The sequence below is a fragment of the Monodon monoceros genome, unplaced genomic scaffold, assembly GCF_005190385.1.
Source record: "Monodon monoceros isolate NGI ecotype Baffin Bay Population unplaced genomic scaffold, NGI_Narwhal_1 Super_Scaffold_1, whole genome shotgun sequence".
In the NCBI taxonomy this organism is placed as follows: domain Eukaryota; kingdom Metazoa; phylum Chordata; class Mammalia; order Artiodactyla; family Monodontidae; genus Monodon; species Monodon monoceros.
Genome location: NW_021703765.1, coordinates 54,403,671 through 54,421,750, shown reverse-complemented (window position 1 = coordinate 54,421,750; position 18,080 = coordinate 54,403,671). Strand labels below are relative to the sequence as shown.

The 18,080-nt window shown below is 42.2% G+C and overlaps 2 protein-coding genes across 2 annotated transcripts in view; one reads left to right on the top strand and one right to left on the bottom strand.

Annotated features, from left to right (window-relative positions):
- Positions 1 to 551: 551 nt before the first annotated feature.
- LOC114897379 (protein LDOC1-like) lies at positions 552 to 2,725 on the bottom strand. Its single transcript, XM_029226170.1, has one exon. It carries the CDS (start codon positions 2,374 to 2,376, stop codon positions 1,978 to 1,980), a length of 399 nt encoding a protein of 132 aa, XP_029082003.1. The 5' UTR covers positions 2,377 to 2,725; the 3' UTR covers positions 552 to 1,977.
- Positions 2,726 to 2,800: 75 nt separating this feature from the next.
- The window catches only part of AKAIN1 (A-kinase anchor inhibitor 1), a 77,960-nt gene continuing 62,680 nt past the window's right edge, over positions 2,801 to 18,080 (top strand). The window contains exons 1-2 of the transcript XR_003794120.1: positions 2,801 to 3,028; positions 6,746 to 6,817. The gene's annotated coding sequence lies outside the window, so the exon portion shown is untranslated. The remainder of the gene's footprint in view (positions 3,029 to 6,745; positions 6,818 to 18,080) is intronic.

Here is an 18,080-nt window from a genome sequence, read left to right as displayed (position 1 = left end):
TTTTTACTGTGGGAAAAACACTGCTCTGAAATTGACAGCCAATAGGACCAAGAATCAATTAATTTTGTTAGTACACATGTACCACAAAAGTATGGTTTATAAGAAGTCGTGTTGGGGGCCCCAGTCTCATAAACTCTTACAGTGCTAACTGGCAATGATAAAATAATTGCTATAACCTTTAAAAAAACTTTATTGTAGTTCATTTAGTTATTTATAGTTGCAGAATTAAACAGTGTATTGACATGTGCACAAAATGAGCATCAATTGGGTGAAGAGCAGAAGGTTGTGGGGTGTTGTTTAGCGGTCAAGTAGTATTTTGGCTTATCCCCACATGGCGAAATAGGTATATGAAGGACCTTTGTGTCTGAGTTTTTATGGCAAGAAAATAATTTTTTTTAAATTCATTTTATTGAAGTATAGTTGATTTACAATGTTGTCAATTTCTGCTGTACAGCAAAGTGACTCAGATATACTACTTTTTCATACTATTTTCCATTATGGTGTATCACAGGATATTTAGTTCCTTGTGCTATACAGTAAGGCCTCGTTGTTTATCCATTCTATATATACTAGTTTGCATCTAATCCCAAACTCCCAATCCTTTCCTCCCCGACCCCCCTCCCCCTTTGCAACCACAAGTCTGTTCTTTATGTCTGAGTCTGCTTCATAGATATGTTCATTTGTGTAATATTTTAGATTGCTATAACCTTTTAATCAAATCGTGCAAAAATATAATTAGAGGTTTTCAGTTCAGTCCTTAGGTATGTGAACTGTCCATCAAGGGGGCAGTGATGAGTTTTTCTTAGTATGAAGATGTGACTAGAATTCAAGCTATTTCAGTGAGGCTATATTGACCACCAGAATGACAAAACCTATGGACATGTAAGGAAAGGCAGCTATAGATTTTGGTCCTGAGAGGATTTTAAGAGCTACTTTGTTTGACATGAAGGCTCAGACCTTCCTTTGGCTTCCCCTTTTTTGGCCCTAAGAGAATCACAGAATTCTGAACCAGATTTTAATGATCAAGTAATGCCTCTAATTACAAAAGAAAAACTGAGGCCAAAACTGTAATTTACAAAAAAGGAAGCAGCCAAGTCATTTAATACAGGGGAATAAAGGTGAGTGGATACAGCTCAAAGAATGCACCATTCCCTGCTACCCCTTCTTTTTGCTACAAGTTGCACCCATCCTTAAAAACACCATCTTTGCCAGATTCAGGAGCAAAGAAATTGCTCACGTTGGGTTTTCTGCCTCCTTTGTAAGCTGCACATGTTTTTAACATGTATTTTAAAACTGTGATGTGAAAAGGCCATAAAACAAGAAGCAAATATGCCATTCTCTGCACATGAAAGCATTATTTTACCAGACATCAGAATATGCACTTAGAATTTTTTCTCACAGTTATGTTCCTGTGGAGATATACATTTGGTCTTATTCATCTGTTCATCCTGTAACCCCAAGTACAGTCCCCAACATATGGTGCTGTAAGATATATATTTACATTTTAAAAGTAAATACGTTTTTCATATACTGTTCAGCGCCTAGACTTTTCTGATAAAAGGCACAGTCTCTGAGCCTGTTGTGGTTTCAGAACAGAAAGGAAGTATGTGAAAAACAGGTTCCTGGGGCAGGAGTGTCAATATTTGTCTGCCAGCCACGCGAACCCTGGCAGCTGTCTCCGGACCTGAGGTCTCCAAATCGGTGTCCCCGGGCATGTGACAAGCTCAAGCACTTCCCAAGCTGGCACAGATCGTCCAAGGCGGGCAGCAGCAGTTTTCAGAGACGGCAGGAGCGCGATTCGGGGTGGTCCGTTCAATTGCTAACAGGCCCCCCGCCAGTGGCCGCGTTGCTGGGCCGAGTGCAAAGGCAGCGGGGCTTCCTCGCAAGGGTCGGGCCCAGCAGGTGGGTACTGGAGAACTCTTTGTGAGTCACGGCCAAGCACGACCCGGTCCGTGGGGCTCGCAGCACTGCCGTTTCCTACCCGTTCCTGCCAAAGGCCCGCTTCAGCGCGTCCACGAAGCCCTCGTAATGCGACAGGATGGGGCTCTCCCTCTCGATGTAGGGGACAACCCACTCCTCGGCCGGCCCACTGAGGCGGCTGATTAAAAACGCCACCTTGAGGGTGTCTTTCGAGAACCTGGCCTCAAAGAACCTCATGTAAGAGGCCGCTTGGATCAAAAACTCGGGAAGCCGGGCAGAGTCGCCTTTGAACGTCTCGGGAAAAGCCACTGGGCAGGCGGGCGGGCGCACCTGGGCCAGCAGGTTGGCTTTCTCGCACAGGAGCCGCCGCACCTGGTCCATGAGCTCTTTGTTCTCCCTGCGCAGCGCACGGTTCTGGGTCAGGAGGTCCTGCATCATGACCGCCAGCGCGTCCATCACCGCCCGCCGGGCTCCATCCCCGCCGGGTTCCGTCCCCGCCGCCGCGCCGCCGGAAGTGCGTGTCGCTCGGGGGCGGGTCCCGGGGGTCCCGGCGGCGGCGCGTCCGGCCTCCGCAGTCCAGGCCGGGCTTATGCCCGAGCGCCGGCAGGCAGCGTCGCCGGGACTACTGGCCGGAAAACCAGCATCCGGGAGACCTGAAGCAGACGGGCGGCGGCCAGAGAGGAAATTTGGAGTAGACTGGGGGCCGAGCCGAGGGACACTGGTCCGCGCTCGGCGGAGGAACCTGACGCCGTGGCTGCGCTCAGCAACTTCCGGGGGGCGCCGTCCGCATCTTCCGGTGGGCTCCGTCCGCGACTTCCGGTAGGCTCTGTTCGAGGCCGGCGAGCAGGTGCTTAAAGCGGAAGCTGTCTGCTCAGGGATTGCGCGTCACTGGGCAGCTGCGCCTTCGCCCGCTCCTCCCGAGCTGCGAAGCAGTCGTAGAGTTTTTTGAAGTTCCATATTCCTGGCTGTTCGCATGTTACGCTCAAGGCTTCACAGCCACGAGGAGGCAGTTCTAATGAAGCCCTCTGTGCCTGCAGAGTAGACCATCCCTTGGGGCTTCCAACTTGACGGAACAAGGAGCATCTCTCCTTTCCGGAGTGCCTCCCAGGTGCCTGACGCCTTATCCTATCTCATCTAAGCTTCCCGACTCTGTGAAGCCCATGCTGGGTTTCTGGTTTGTTTGTTTTTGTTTTCCTGAGGACACAAGCAGCTCAGAGAGTATACAAATTTATTCTGGCTACAAAGTCGGTGCTACGTAGGTGAAGGCTTCCTGAGTGCCAGGTGATTGAGGATGAACTTAAACTTAAGGTGGCGGCAGGGTCTGTAGATTGGAAGGGGCCCTGTTGGGATGAACGTCATCTATATTTATATGAACGAGAGGAACAGATTCCATCTGGTCCAATTCAGCCACCGTTTACTGGCGCTGGCTGTGAGCTCTGCTTCTCTACTGTAATTAGGCTCTGCTCTGACCTCCTTCCTATCTAACCAGTCTCCTATTTTTTCCATCAGTGTGACGTGCTAGGTAAAGAAAACTTCAACCTTTGTGTGTGTGTGTGTCTGTGTGTGTGTGTCTGCAACCAGCGAATCGTTAAGCACGTTGTCTACCAAGAACCACTCTCAGGCTCTGGGACTTCAGCTATGTCCCACTGTTTCCATATTTGAGGCGCTCAAAGATTAACCCCGAGGATCCTCCCATGCCAGAACCACCCGAGGTGAAACTGTGGGGAGGAAATTTCAGGAGGAGGTACTGCTGTGTGGTTCAGTGACTAAGAAACCCAAATAACATATCTTGATGAGTAGTTACATTTACATTTAAGAATATAATTTTTGACTTTTTAGAAATGAGAAGTGATACTTTTTGCCAGAATCCTCCGTTTGTCATTTACATGGAGATGGTAGGTTTTGATCCTGGCTTTTGATCGATGTACTTTTATTTGGTATTTTACTGTTGGAGACTAGTTTGTATTAATAAAATAATGTTTCCTAATAAAGATGCAGGTCATAAATTGTGCTAAAACACTTTCAAAAACAAAGTACAAAAGTACTTGAGATCAGTTAATTAAAATATATGTACCTCAAGAAAGAAGAAAGTCAAATAACAAAAAAGTGGTTATCTTTGGGTGGTAAAAATTTTTATTTTATATGTCTGCATTTTTGAAGTGACTATTGATTTTACAATAAAAACAATAAAATTTATTAAAAATGAAAGAAAACAGGAAATAGAAAAGAAATGCTTTCTATTTTTAACACATTAGTTATCTAAAGGGAATTTTGGAAAGCACAGAGGATGAATGCCTAGCTTAACTGAGACTGCATTTTAGATCTCAGGCTTAATCTGAAAACATGTAGTATTCTTCTGTTCCTTTTTAGCTAGAAATTATTATTTTTATTTTGCCAAGGAAAAAGATAACATGTCATCATATTCAGTTCATCTAAAAAAAGAAAGCCATTTACTGAGTCGCTATAACTTATGGAATATCTCTGGAGCTACAGAGAGTATCAAAATGTCATTTAAAGTTTCAGAGCCAAAATGAACTCTTAGTTTGTCCTCAGTATAAGAAATACAAAATTTATGAACCCAAATACAAGACTGGGCAGTCAGCTCAAAACACTGAGGATGTGCTTTCCACTAACTAGTAATACCGCATACATTCTTATGCACATATCATATGTTACCGTATACATTTTTTAAAAAAAACATGTTGCCAGATATATGATAGGTCATCTGGTCCAGAGCTTTTCTGTGCTGGGAGTTCTAGTTTTTTGTTGTTGTTTTTTAATCACTGATTTAATCTCTTGTTATAGGTCTGTGCAGTTTTTCTATTCCTTCTTGAGTCAGTTTCGGTAATTTGTGTGTTTCTAGGACATTTTTCAATTTCATTTAATTTATTGGTGAACAATTATTCATAGCATTCTTTTATTTTTATTTGTGTAAAGTTGGTTGTAATGTCCCCATTTTCATTTCTGATTTTAGTTACTTGCATCTTCTTTTTTCTTTCTCAGTCTAGTTAAAGTTTGTCTGTCAATTTTGTTGATTTTTTCCTAAGAACAGACATTTGGTTTCATTGATTCTCTATTTCACTTATCTCTGTTCTAATCCTTATTATTTCCTTCCTTCTGCTAGCTTTGGGTTTAATTTGCTCTTCTTTTTCTAGTTCCCTAAAGTGTGTATGGACCAAACTGTGTCCCCTCAAAATTCATATTTTGAAGCCCTGATCTTCAATGTGACTGTATTTGAAAATAAGGCATTTCAGGGAGGCAATTAAGGTTAAATGAGGTCATAAGGGTGGTTCTGTTTCTCTGAAGAACTCTGACTAATACATTCTTCTTTTAGTCATTTCTAATTCTTCTTTAATCAAGGGTATATTCATGGATATATTCTATAGAAAACTATCTTTCAAGTGTATACTACCAAAAAAAAAATCCTATGACAAATAAGAACCAGGACCATGAATTTTTTGTATGTGTGTGGTTCTGTGCATTCTCAAGATGTTTTAAAAGGCTTAAGAGAAAATACATTGAATGATGGTACACACCTGCTTTGGACAGAGTTGTAGTGGAGGATGTTAAATTTATTAAATTTATTAAATTTGGGGTGGGGGGTGACTTTTGCCACTGTGGGACTTGCAAATCCAAAACCTGTAGGGCAACCTGGCAGGCTGGAGATTCAGGGAAGAGTTGATGTTGCAGTTCTGAGTCTGAGATAAAAGTGCAGGCAGAATTTATGTGTTGTCGTCTGGAGACAGAACTCTTTCTTTGGGAAACTTCAGCATTTGCTCATAAGGCCGTCAACTGATTGAATGAGGCCCACCTGTGTCATGGAGGGTACTCTCACTTTATTTTACTTTTTTTTAAGAGTATTTTTAAAAAATTATTTTATTTATTTATTTTTGGCCGTGTTGGGTCTTCGTTGCTGTGTGCGGGCTTTCTCTAGTTGTGGCGAGCAGGGGCTACTCTTTGTTTTGGTGTGTGTTTTTCTCATTGTGGTGGCTTCTCTTGTTGCAGAGCACGGGCTCTAGGCATGCAGGTTTCAGTAGCTGTGGCACACGGGCTCAGTAGTTGTGGCTCGCGGGCTCTAGAGCACAGGCTCAGTAGTTGTGGTGCACGGGCTTAGTTGCTCCGTGGCATGTGGGATCTTCCCGGACCAGGGCTCGAGCCCGTGTCCCCTGCACTGGCAGGCACCACCAGTGTGCCACCAGGGAAGCCCTCTGCTCACTGTAAAGTCAATGATTCTAAATGTCAATCACACCCAAAAAATACCTTCACAGCAACTTGAAAAACAGATGTTTGACCAAACAGTCACCATAATCTTGCCAGGTTGACACATAAAATCAGCTATGTAGAAATTTGATCATTTTAGAATAAAACTTGAAGACATTTGAAGAAATGGCCTAAACAAAAGTGAGTGTTTGTGAGAGAACTCATCTGAACATTGTTTTTTATTTGACTCACAATTCTTGTAAAAAAAGAAGTTAAATCAGGAATATTTCAAAATAGTTACTTCCTTTAGGCAAGTAAATGCAGAACCATGTCCCTATCTGTGTGGGGCTAATCAGAATATATTTCAAACTGCTGAAAGCAATTATGACAAAGGGCAGTGTGACTGTCTAATAAATGGTTGTTTTTGTTGTCCAGCATGTATCTTTATCACTTGTTTGCTCTCTTTGGGGGAATCATTTACAGTGACTCAAACTGTGAGTCAGGAAGTGAGATGTCCCCTGATGTCACACTAAAAAGACTTGTGAGACACATACTACAGGGGCTTGATGAATGGATAACCTGTGGAATTGAAATAGCATTTTAAATGCGTATAATTTTCTTGCAGATATCCTTAGGAGATAGTCCTGCTGCCTCCTGGGATGAATGGGCTTTGTTTTGACGTGGGCCCCGTACTAAGGTAACAGTCTCTTTTGGTCATTTGTCAGCGTGTCTGGAACCCCAGCTATATTCACCAACCTTTATAGATTTGTTAGGGGAATCAATTGAGTAATGCATGTGAAAGCATTTTGGAAGTGATCAAAAATTAGAAAGTTGATGATACAAGTAAGACAATGTCTTTACCAAAGTGATTATAAATGTCAGAGTATTTATCAGAGACCATTTGTTGGTTTCAAAGCTTTATACAATATTTAAATGAACTTTGGCATTTTTGGTGGGAGGGACGGTTTTATTGAATTTTCAGAGCTTTCTGTGTGGGAAGCAAAGCATTAAGGAATTCACTGAATTCAAGATATTAATAGCAGAGGCAGTAATATGGCTTATATGACTATCAGTTTAACAAGGTTAAGTGGTCCTTTAAAGGACAGAATTATGTGTCAGATTGTCCTAGGCACTAGGACACAACAATGAATAAAAACAGATAACAGTTGCTGCTCTTCTGGAGCTCGTGATCCTTGATTAAAGAAAACTGGGGCAGCATAGTAAAAGAAAAATTATGACAGGGCACCCCAGTTGATACTGTGTAGTCAGAGAAGTGGGCCTTGAAGAAAGGGCACTTAAGTTGAAATCTGAAGGACATGAAGGCATTAACTAGGGAGGAGATGGGGATTTTCACAAAGGCAATCGGCAAAGTCTTTGGTGTCAGAGGAAGTGTGGTATATTTGAAGACAAAAATCCCAGCATATCTAGAGCACAGAGTGAAAGGGAAAACAGTACAAGATAGGGCTGGAGAAGGAGGCGGTGACTAGACTGCAGGTGCCCAGTGGGCTACGTTACAAATCTTGGTCTTCACCCTAAGAACAATAGAAAGCCATTGAAGTTTTAATTAATAGGGCACATGATTATTTGTTTTGAAGAGATTACTCTGGCTATAGTTGGGGTCAGAGCAGATGTGAGGAGACCAGCCAAAAGGCTGTTACAATTGTCCAAGCAAGGGATGATGGTAGCTTGGATTTGCAGAGTAGCAGGTGAAAAGAGAGAAGCAGACAGCTTTGGGAATTCTATAAGGGGTCACATGGACAAGATGTAGTGATGCATTGCATGCAGCAAAGGAAAAGCTTGATGACTTCATTTACTAAGATAGGAAATGCTGGAAGAGGATCAGGTTTATCTTGGACATGTTGAGCCTGCCATTACTAATAACTGTAACCTTCCTTAATGTCAATTCCAACCACCCTATTACCACCAGTTCTTATGTTTCCATCTCACTGTCTTTAGTACCCCTACTCCAATGTTGCTTTTCCCACCAGTACCTATAATCTATTGATCTCTCATGGTTTCATGGCTTCTCACTCTTTTCTCATCTCATTGACCGCTTTATTCAATTTCTATTCCTTCTGTAGTATCATTATCATCACCTCTTTGCATACATGCTCGACTCCCTTGACCTTCTCTTGCTTCATTCTCTCTTCTTGGAGAAAACACAATCCTACTTAAATTCAGTTCTCTACTTGCTCCTTACCTGCCCTCATTCTGGAGAAAAACACAAAGCCATGCTGAATGGGCTCAATTTACATGAGCATTAATATCAAACATACCCATAATGCTGCCTGAAAATCATACTGGCTTTCACCAGTACTCACTCTTCAACTCTCCTTGGTGATTGTTTCATACCTACCACACCTCAAATCTTTCTTCTCCAGTTCTGACTCTAAGCGGATGAGCTTGCATCCCGCCGCACTGAGAAGCAGAAGTGATCAGAAGAGAATGTCCGTGAACTCTCGCCATCACATCTACCCGCCTGTAGGTGTCTGTAATCATTTCTTGTGCCTTTTCTTCTCTTATTACAGAGGAACTAAGCTTACCCTAGCAAAGGCTAACCTCTTCACTTGTGATCCCATTTCCTCCTAAGATGGGACCACCCAAGGGCAAGGGCAACACTCAGAAATTCTCTCCTCTCTCCCCTGCATCGTCACTCTTCTCTTCCACCAAAATCTTTTCTTGACCTCACTTTTCTCTCTGGCTAATGTCCATTTTCTTTCCTCCTCTTAACAGGGAAACTCCGCAAATGAGTTGTTTGTATTCACTACCTCTGTATTATCTCCTCTAATTCTCCATCCACTTGAATCAGACTTTCATACTTGGTACTTTACTCGTCCTGAATGTATCAAGGTCACTGTGACCTCCATGTCAATTTCAACCCTCATTTTATTGGACCCGTTGGTAGCATTTAATATCAATGCCAGAGATCAATTTGATAGCAAATCACTCTTTCCACCTTGAGACTGTCTTCTCTTGGTTTTACTCTCACCCCCTGGATGCCCCTCCCCATCTTCTTTCCGTGTTCTTCCTCACCTCCCTGTGTGCCCGGATCTCATTTCTTGGACCTCTCCTCTACTTCCACTTCTTTAGTGATCTTGTCCAGGTGTGTGGATTTAAGTACCATGTATAGATCTGAAAGCTCCCTAGTTTTTATCTCCAGCCTAGACCTCTCCCTGAGCTCTAGACTGGTATATCCAGCTGGTTACTTAAGAGCTCCTCTTGGATGTCTAATGCATGTCTCAGATTTAACATGTTCCCAAGGGAGTTTCTGCTCCTCGTTTCTGGACCTGCTCCTTCTGAAGTTTCCTCCATCTGAGAAAACGGGAACGTCATCTTTCTAGTCACCCTGGCCAAAACCCCAGGGGTTATCCTTGACTTCCGTTTTTCTTCTCAAACACGATATCCAACCGTCAGCAGATTCTCTTGGCTCCATCTTCAAAATGTGTATGGAATCTGATCACCTTTTACCAGTTTCACAGCTAATACTTGGTCAGAGCCGCCAAAACTGTCCCGTTGGATTACCGTGCCGGCCTCCTAACTGGGCCCCCTACTTCTACTCCCAGCCCCACGCCCAGAGCAGCATTTTAAAAACACAAGTCAGATCGTGGCATTCCTCTGCTCAGAACCCTCCAGTGGCTTCGCATTTCTTCAGAGTAAGAGCCAAAATCCTTACAGTCGCCTCCCAGGCCCTATGCAGTGTAGGCTTCCTGTTAACATTCTGATCTATCTCCCTGCTTTTCCCCTTGTTCTCTCAGCCTGACCCACGTGGTGTTATCACTATTTCTCGAGGGTGCCGTGCACATTGCCAGTTACAGGATTTTGCACCTTTTGTTCCCTCTGCTCAGATGTGCACTTTCATTGCTTCTTTACCCTTTTCAGGCTTTTTCTCAAACATCACCTTCTCAGCGAGGCCTTATCTGATCACACTAGATAGCGTGTGTTCCGTCTTCTTCCCAACACTCCCTATCCCCTTCTCCCACTTGATTTTTCTCCATAGCATTCATCATGGTGAAAAATAGCTGCTTTTATATGTTTGTACTTTTGTTCCTCTCTCCCCAAAGAGAATTGAAGCGTGATGAGGACAGGAGCTCTGTCTGCTTTGTTCACTGTTGTATCATCAGTTCCTGGAACAGTGCTCGACCTATAGTAGATTCTCAGTATTTGTTAAAAGCGTGGATTAATGAATCCAAGTGCATATAGTGAGTGGGCAACTCGGTCTTTGAGTCTGGAGCTCAGAGGAGAGGTTTTCACTGGGGAAGCACGTTTGGGGCTCATTGGCATAGAGATATAGGGTGACCATGTATTCAAGTTGGCCCTGAACAGTCTGGGCATAACTGCTAATAGTACCCCTCCTTTACTCTGAAAAAATGCTCCGGTTTGAATGATAAATTGTAGAGTTCTCCTAAAAATTCATGGTAGCTGAAACCGTAGGACTGGATGGCATTGCCTGGAGAAAGCCTATAAAGTAAAGCGAGAAGAGGATCTAGAAAGAGCCCTTAGGTTCTCTAACTTTTAAAGGCTCATAGAGGAGGGAGGAGTCTGACGAGGAGACTGAGAGGGAGCAGTCAGACAAGGAGGAGAAAAACCAGACGCACAAAAGCTAAGAAAAGAGAGTAGTTCAAAAAGGAAAGCGAGACGTCAATAGAGTCAAAGTCTCCTGAGAGGTGGAATAAGATGAGGACTGAGAGATACCCATTAGATGCTTAGAAGTCAGTGATAGGCCTTAGATGCTCAGTAATAGGCCTTTTGGTGGAGTGATTAGGGCAGAAACCAGACATGCAATGGTGGGAGGAGAAATGAGGAAGACGGCAAGTTATAGAAAATCCCGTTCCTTTGGTTGTGAATATAAGAGAGAACGGGCACATTCTGGATTACCCATTGAGCAGATTGAGTATGTGCTTAAGACAAAGCTCATAGCAGAGTAGGAGCAGCAAAACAACAAATGTGGAAAGAATTTAGTACTTGACAATTGGAAACAATGAACTAAAGGAGTCGTTACCAAAAACTCACAGTTCTATCGGGCTTTCTGGGCGTTGTTTTACTGTTTGCTTTACATGTGGGAAAGAGTACCTCAGTACTTAGTCCTCTGAGTGATCTGACCTGGCCCTGAATGTGGTCACAGTGGAAGCGGGTGTGGCACTGAGAGAGCGTGTTTTCTCTTTCTGTTTGGAAGAGGTTCGAGCTGAAATGTCGATGGGCAGGATCCAGATGAGAGGCACCAGCAGAGCAAACAGGAGAGGGGAGAGAGAACTGATGGTGGCATTTTACCTGGGAAGGTGGGAGGGGCATGGGATCTGAGCATGATGGGAAGAGTGACCGGAGGTGGGTTGAGGGGTACATGTCTGCTGTAACTGGAGGGAAGAAGGAGGGCCTGGGCACACATACAGCTGGGTTTGGCCAGATGGATGTGGGAGGAGAGGGCATTGCTGTCTGGGGTCTTCAACGTGCCCGAGAAGGAGGAAGGACCACCTGTGAGTGCGGGAGATGCCTGTTTGGGGCTTAGAGCAGTTACAAGAGTGACAGAGTCACTGACAGAGGAAACAATGTTAAGGGCTCTTTTGAGGTTGGTGATCATGAATCATCGGCCGACATGTCTTCAGTTACCTAGGTGATTACAGGAAATAATAGGCTTTTTCTCTGATGGAGCAAAGGTCACTGAGAGAAAAGTATTTAAGAGTGATGTTGCCTTCAACGGCCAAATACCCAGTTCTTTTTCTGTGATGTCATGAGTCAACACATATGCGTGGGAAAAGGTAGGGATCATTTGGAGAAACACGCTCTGGAAGACAGTCTGTTCTGTTTCTCCTTCAGGAATGAGTGAGGCTGAGTAAAACTGAGGTTTTCCTCAGATAAAGTTCTCACCAGACTGGGTGGGAGTCAGGACGCCTGAGCCCCAGTGCTGGTCCTGCCAGAACCATGTTAGCTTCCTTCTCTGGGTTTCAGGTTGCTCACGGAAAAGCTGTCAACAGACAATCTTATTTTCCTTCCACTTCTAGAATCTGTGAGTCTATGATGTTCTGTCTCCATATTGTCTGCCTCCAGCAGACAGGCAGGAGTGTGTCCTGGACTTCGTTTTGGAATTGGAAGAGTTCTTACAGAATATCTGAGCCTGAATTTGTGCTCCAAGATACCGGCTTTCGAGGGGGCCTGATGAACTTGACCCCTCTTGCCGGGTGGAGCTGTGAACCCATTTTTAGCAGATGAGGCAAAGGAGTCAGGCAGGTGTAGATTAAAACACAGTTTTTATTACTTTACCAGTAATAAATCAGCTTTATCATCTGATACTGGAGAATGTGGCTTAGAGTAGCTTAGACAAATGGGCTTTGTGATACTGAATTCCAAAATGAGGTTCACGCACCCACCAGAGTCACAGGAGCACAGAAATTGCAGACTTGGCCACATCGTCCTTGAGGATGTGATCGCACAGGGAACAGAGGAGGACACAGGCTTTGTGTGGGCAGCCAGCTCCCTAAATAAAGGCAGAGAGAGGAAGGAGTGGAGTCATCAAGTATCAGGTTCTCTCCTCCACTTACCACTCAAGTAAGTTGCTCCTTGTCAGGGGAGAAGTAAGGATGAGGGAGAGAGGGAGCGAAAGAGCAGGATTTATGGGAATGGACAGTATCCTTTCCAAGGTTTATGAAGGTGGAAAGTGTAAATGTAAGCACAAGCAATTGCATGGCAGGGCAGTTTTTTGTTTCTTTTTTCTAATAAATTTATTTATTTTTTATTTTTGGCTGCATTGGGTTTTTTTTTGTTTTTTGTATTTTTTGTATTAATAGTTAACATTTATTAACATTTGACTCTAATTGCTTCATCTGTTTTTTTATAAGAATATTTTAATTGCAGACATTTCTTCCCTAAATATTTCAGTGTGCATCTCTAAAAATGTCTTTTTCTGTTTACATAACCACAATAACTTTATAACACTTAACAAAATTGACAACAATACCTTATATTATCTAATATCCAGATCATAGTCACATTTTCTCAGTTGTCCTAGGATCCAGTCAAGGACCCTGCATTGTATTTGGATGTTACATATCCTAAGTCTTTTTTTTCTTTTTTTGAGTTTTATTTTATTTTTTTATACAGCAGGTTCTTATTAGTCATTAATTTTATACACATCAGTGTACACATGTCAATCCCAATCGCCCGATTCAGCACACCACGACCCTCACCCCCCACTTTCCCCCCTTGGTGTCCATACGTTTGTTCTCTACATCTGTGTCTCTACTTCTGCCCTGCAAACTGGTTCCTCTGTACCATTTTTCTAGGTTCCACATATGTGCGTTAATATGTGATATTTGTTTTTCTCTTTCTGACTTACTTCACTCTGTATGACAGTCTCTAGATTCATCCACGTCTCTACAAATGACCCAATTTCATTCCTTTTTATGGCTGAGTAATATTCCCTTGTATATACGTACCACACCTTCTTTATTCATTCATCTGTCAGTGGGCATTTAGGTTGCTTCCATGACCTGGCTATTGTAAATAGAGCAGCAATGAACATTGGGGTGCATGCGGCTTTTTGAATTACGGTTTTCTCTGGGTATATGCCCAGTAGTGAGATTGCTGGGCCATATGGTAATTCTATTTTTAGTTTTTTAAGGAACCTCCATACTGTTCTCCATAGTGGCTGTATCAATTTACATTCCCACCAACAGTGCAAGAGGGTTCCCTTTTCTCCACACCCTCTCCAGCATTTGTTCTTTGTAGATTTTCTGATGATGCCCATTCTAACTGGTGTGAGGTGATACCTCATTGTAGTTTTGATTTGCATTTCTCTAGTAATTAGTGATGTTGAGCATCTTTTCATGTGCTTGGCCACTTGTATGTCCTCTTTGGAGAAACGTCTATTTAGGTCTTCTGCCCATTTTTTGATTGGGTTATTTGTTTTCTTAATATTGAGCTGCATGAGCTGTTTGTATATTTTGGAGATTAATCCTTTGTCCGTTGATTTGTTTGCAAATATATTTTCCCATTCTGAGGGTTGTCATTTCGTCTTGTCTGTAGCTTTGCAAAAGCTTTGAAGTTTCATTAGGTCCCATTTCTTTATTTTTGTTTTTATTTCCATTACTCTAGGAGGTGGATCAAAAAAGATCTTGCTGTGATTTATGTCAAAGAGTGTTCTTCCTGTGTTTTCCTCTAAGAGTTTTATAGTGTCCGGTCTTACATTTAGGTCTCTAATCCATTTTGAGTTTATTTTTGTGTATGGTGTTAGGTAGTGTTCTAATTTCATTATTTTTATTTTTATTTTTTTGTGGTACGCAGGCCTCTCACTGCTGTGGCCTCTCCTGTTGCAGAGCACAGGCTCCGGATGCACAGGCTCAGTGGCCATGGCTCATGGGTCCAGCCGCTCTGCGGCATGTGGGATCTTCCCAGACCGGGACACGAACCCGTGTCCCCTGCACTGGCAGGCGGACTCAACCACTGTGCCACCAGGGAAGCCCCTAATTTCATTCTTTTACGTGTAGCTGTCCAGTTTTCCCAGCACCACTTATTGAAGAGACTGTCTTTTCTCCATTGTATATCCTTGCCTCCTTGGTCATAGATTAGTTGACCATAGGTGCGTGGGTTTATCTCTGGGCTTTCTATCCTGTTCTGTTGATCTGTATTTCTGTTTTTGTGCCAGTACCATATTGTCTTGATTACTGTAGCTTTGTAGTGTAGTCTGAAGTCAGGGAGTCTGATTCCTCCAGCTCCATTTTTTCCCCTCAAGATTGCATTGGCTATTCAGAGTCTTTTGTGTCTCCATACAAATTTTAAGATTTCTTGTTCTAGTTCTGTGAAAAATGCTGTTGGTAGTTTGAGAGGGATTGCATTGAATCTGTAGATTGCTTTGGGTAGTATAGTCATTTTCACAAAATTGATTCCTCCAATCCAAGAACATGGTATATCTCTCCATCTGTTGGTATCACATTTAATTGCTTTCAACAGTGTCTTATAGTTTTCTGCATACAGGTCTTTTGTCTTCCTAGGTAGGTTTATTCCTAGGTATTTTATTCTTTTTGTTGCATTGGTAAATGGGAGTGTTTCCTTAACTTCTCTTTCAGATTTTTCATCATTAGTGTATAGGAATGCAAGAGATTTCCATGCATTGATTTTGTATCCTGCAACTTTACCAAATTCATTGATTATCTCTAGTAGTTTTCTGGTGGCATCTTTAGGATTCTCTATGTATGGTATCATATCATCTGCAAACAGTGACAGTTTTCCTTCTTCTTTTCCAATTTGTATTCCTTTTATTTCTGTTTCTTCTCTGACTGCCATGGCTACGACTTCCAAAACTATGTTGAATGATAGTGGCGAGAGTGGACATCCTTGTCTTGTTCCTGATCTTAGAGGAAATACTTTCAGTTTTTCACCATTGAGAATGATGTTTGCTGTGGGTTTGTTGTATATGGCCTTTATTATGTTGAGGTAGGCTCCCTCTATGCCCACTTTCTGGAGCGTTTTTATCATAAATGGGTGTTGAATTTTGACACAAGCTTTTTCTACATCTATTGAGATGATCGTATGGTTTTTCTTCTTCAATTTGTTAATATGGTGTATCACATTGATTGATTTGCATATACTGAAGAATCCTTGCATCCCTGGGATAAATCCCACTTGATCATGGTGTATGATCCCTTTAACGTGTTGTTGGATTCTGTTTGCTAGTATTTTGTTGAGGATTTTTGCATCTATATTCATCAGTAATATTGGTCTGTAATTTTCTTTTTTTGTAGTACCTTTGTCTGGTTTTGGTATCAGGGTGATGGTGGCCTCATAGAATGAGTTTGGGAGTGTTCCTTCCTCTGCAATATTTTAGAAGAGTTTGATAAGGATGGGCGTTAGCTCTTCTCTAAATGTTTGATAGAATTCACCTGTGAAACCATCTTGTCCTGGACTTCTGTTTGTTGGAAGTTTTTTTTTTTTTTTTTGCTGTACGCGGGCCTCTCACTGTTGTGGCCTCTCCGGTTGCGGAGCACAGGCTCCAGACGTGCAGGCTCAGCGGCCATGGCTCACGGGCCCAGCCGCTCTGTGGCATGTGGGATCTTCCCGGCCCGGGGCACGAACCCGTGTCCCCTGCATCAGCAGGCGGACTCTCAACCACTGCGCCCCCAGGGAAGCCCTGTTGGAAGATTTTTAATCACAGTTTCAATTTCATTACTTGTGATTGGTCTGTTCATATTTCCTATTTCTTCCTGGTTCAGTCTTGGAACGTTATACCTTTCTAAGAATTTGTCCAGTTCTTTCAGGTTGTCCATTTTATTGGCATAGAGTTGCTTGTAGTAGTCTCTTAGGATGCTTTGTATTTCTGCGGTGTCTGTTGTAACTTCTCCTTTCTCATTTCTAATTTTGTTCATTTGAGTCCTCTTCCTCTTTTTCTTGATGAGTCTGGCTAATGGTTTATCAATTTTGTTTATCTTCTCAAAGAACCAGCTTTTAGTTTTATTGATCTTTGCTATTGTTTTCTTTGTTTCTGTTTCATTTATTTCTGTTCTGATCTTTATGATTTCTTTCCTTTTGCTAACTTTGGGTTTTGTTTGTTCTTCTTTCTCTAGTTCCTTCAGGTTAAGTTTAGATTGTTTATTTGAGATTTTTCTTGTTTCTTGAGGTAGGCTTGTATAGCTATAAACTTCCCTCTTAGAACTGCTTTTGCTGCATCCCATAGGTTTTGGATCGTCGTGTTGTCATTGTCATTTGTCTCTAGGTATTTTTTGATTTCCTCTTTGATTTCTTCAGTGATCTCTTGGTTATTTAGTAACGTATTGTTTAGCCTGCATGTGTTTGTGTTTTTTACATTTTTTTCCCTGTAATTGATTTCTAATCTCATAGCGTTGTGGTCAGAAAAGATGCTTGATGTGATTTCAATTTTCTTAAATTTACTGAGGCTTGATTTGTGACCCAAGATGTGATCTATCCTGGAGAATGTTCCGTGCGCACTTGAGAGAAAGTGTAATCTGCTGTTTTTTGGATGGAATGTCCTATAAATATCAATTAAATCTATCTGGTCTATTGTGTCATTTAAAGCTTGTGGTTGCTTGTTAATTTTCTGTTTGGATGATCTGTCCATTGGTGTAAGTGAGGTGTTAAAGTCCCCCCCTATTATTGTGTTACTGTTGATTTCCTCTTTTATACCTGTTAGCAGTTGCTTTATGTATTGAGGTGCTCCTATGTTGGGTGCATATGTATTTATAATTGTTATATATTCTTCTTGGATTGATCCCTTGATCATTATGTAGTGTCCTTCCTTGTCTTTTGTAACATTCTTTATTTTAAAGTCTATTTTGTCTGATATGAGTATTGCCACTCCAGCTTTCGTTTGATTTCCATTTGCATGGAATATCTTTTTCCATCCCCTCACTTTCAGTCTGAATGTGTCCCTAGGTCTGAAGTGGGTCTCTTGCAGACAGCATATATATGGGTCTTGTTTTTGTATCCATTCAGCAAGCCTGTGTCTTTTGGTTGGAGCATTTAATCAATTCACGTTTAAGGTAATTACCGATATGTATGTTCCTGCTACCATTTTCTTAATTGTTTTGGGTTTGTTTTTGTAGGTCCTTTTCTCCTCTTGTGTTTCCCACTTAGAGAAGTTCCTTTAGCGTTTGTTGTAGAGGTGGTTTGGTGATGCTGAATTCTCTTAGCTTTTGCTTGTCTTAAAGCTTTTGATTTCTCCATTGAATCTGAATGAGATCCTTGCCAGGTAGAGTAATCTTGGTTGTAGTTTCTTCCCTTTCATCACTTTAAGTATATCATGCCACTACCTTCTGGCTTGTAGAGTTTCTGCTGAGAAATCAGTTGTTAACCTTATGGGAGCTCCCTTGTATGTTATTTGTCGTTTTTCCCTTGCTGCTTTCAATAATTTTTCTTTGTCTTCATTTTTTGCCAATTTGATTACTATGTGTCTCGGCATGTTTCTCCTTGGGTTTATCCTGTATGGGGCTCTCTGCACCTTCTGGACTTGGGTGGCT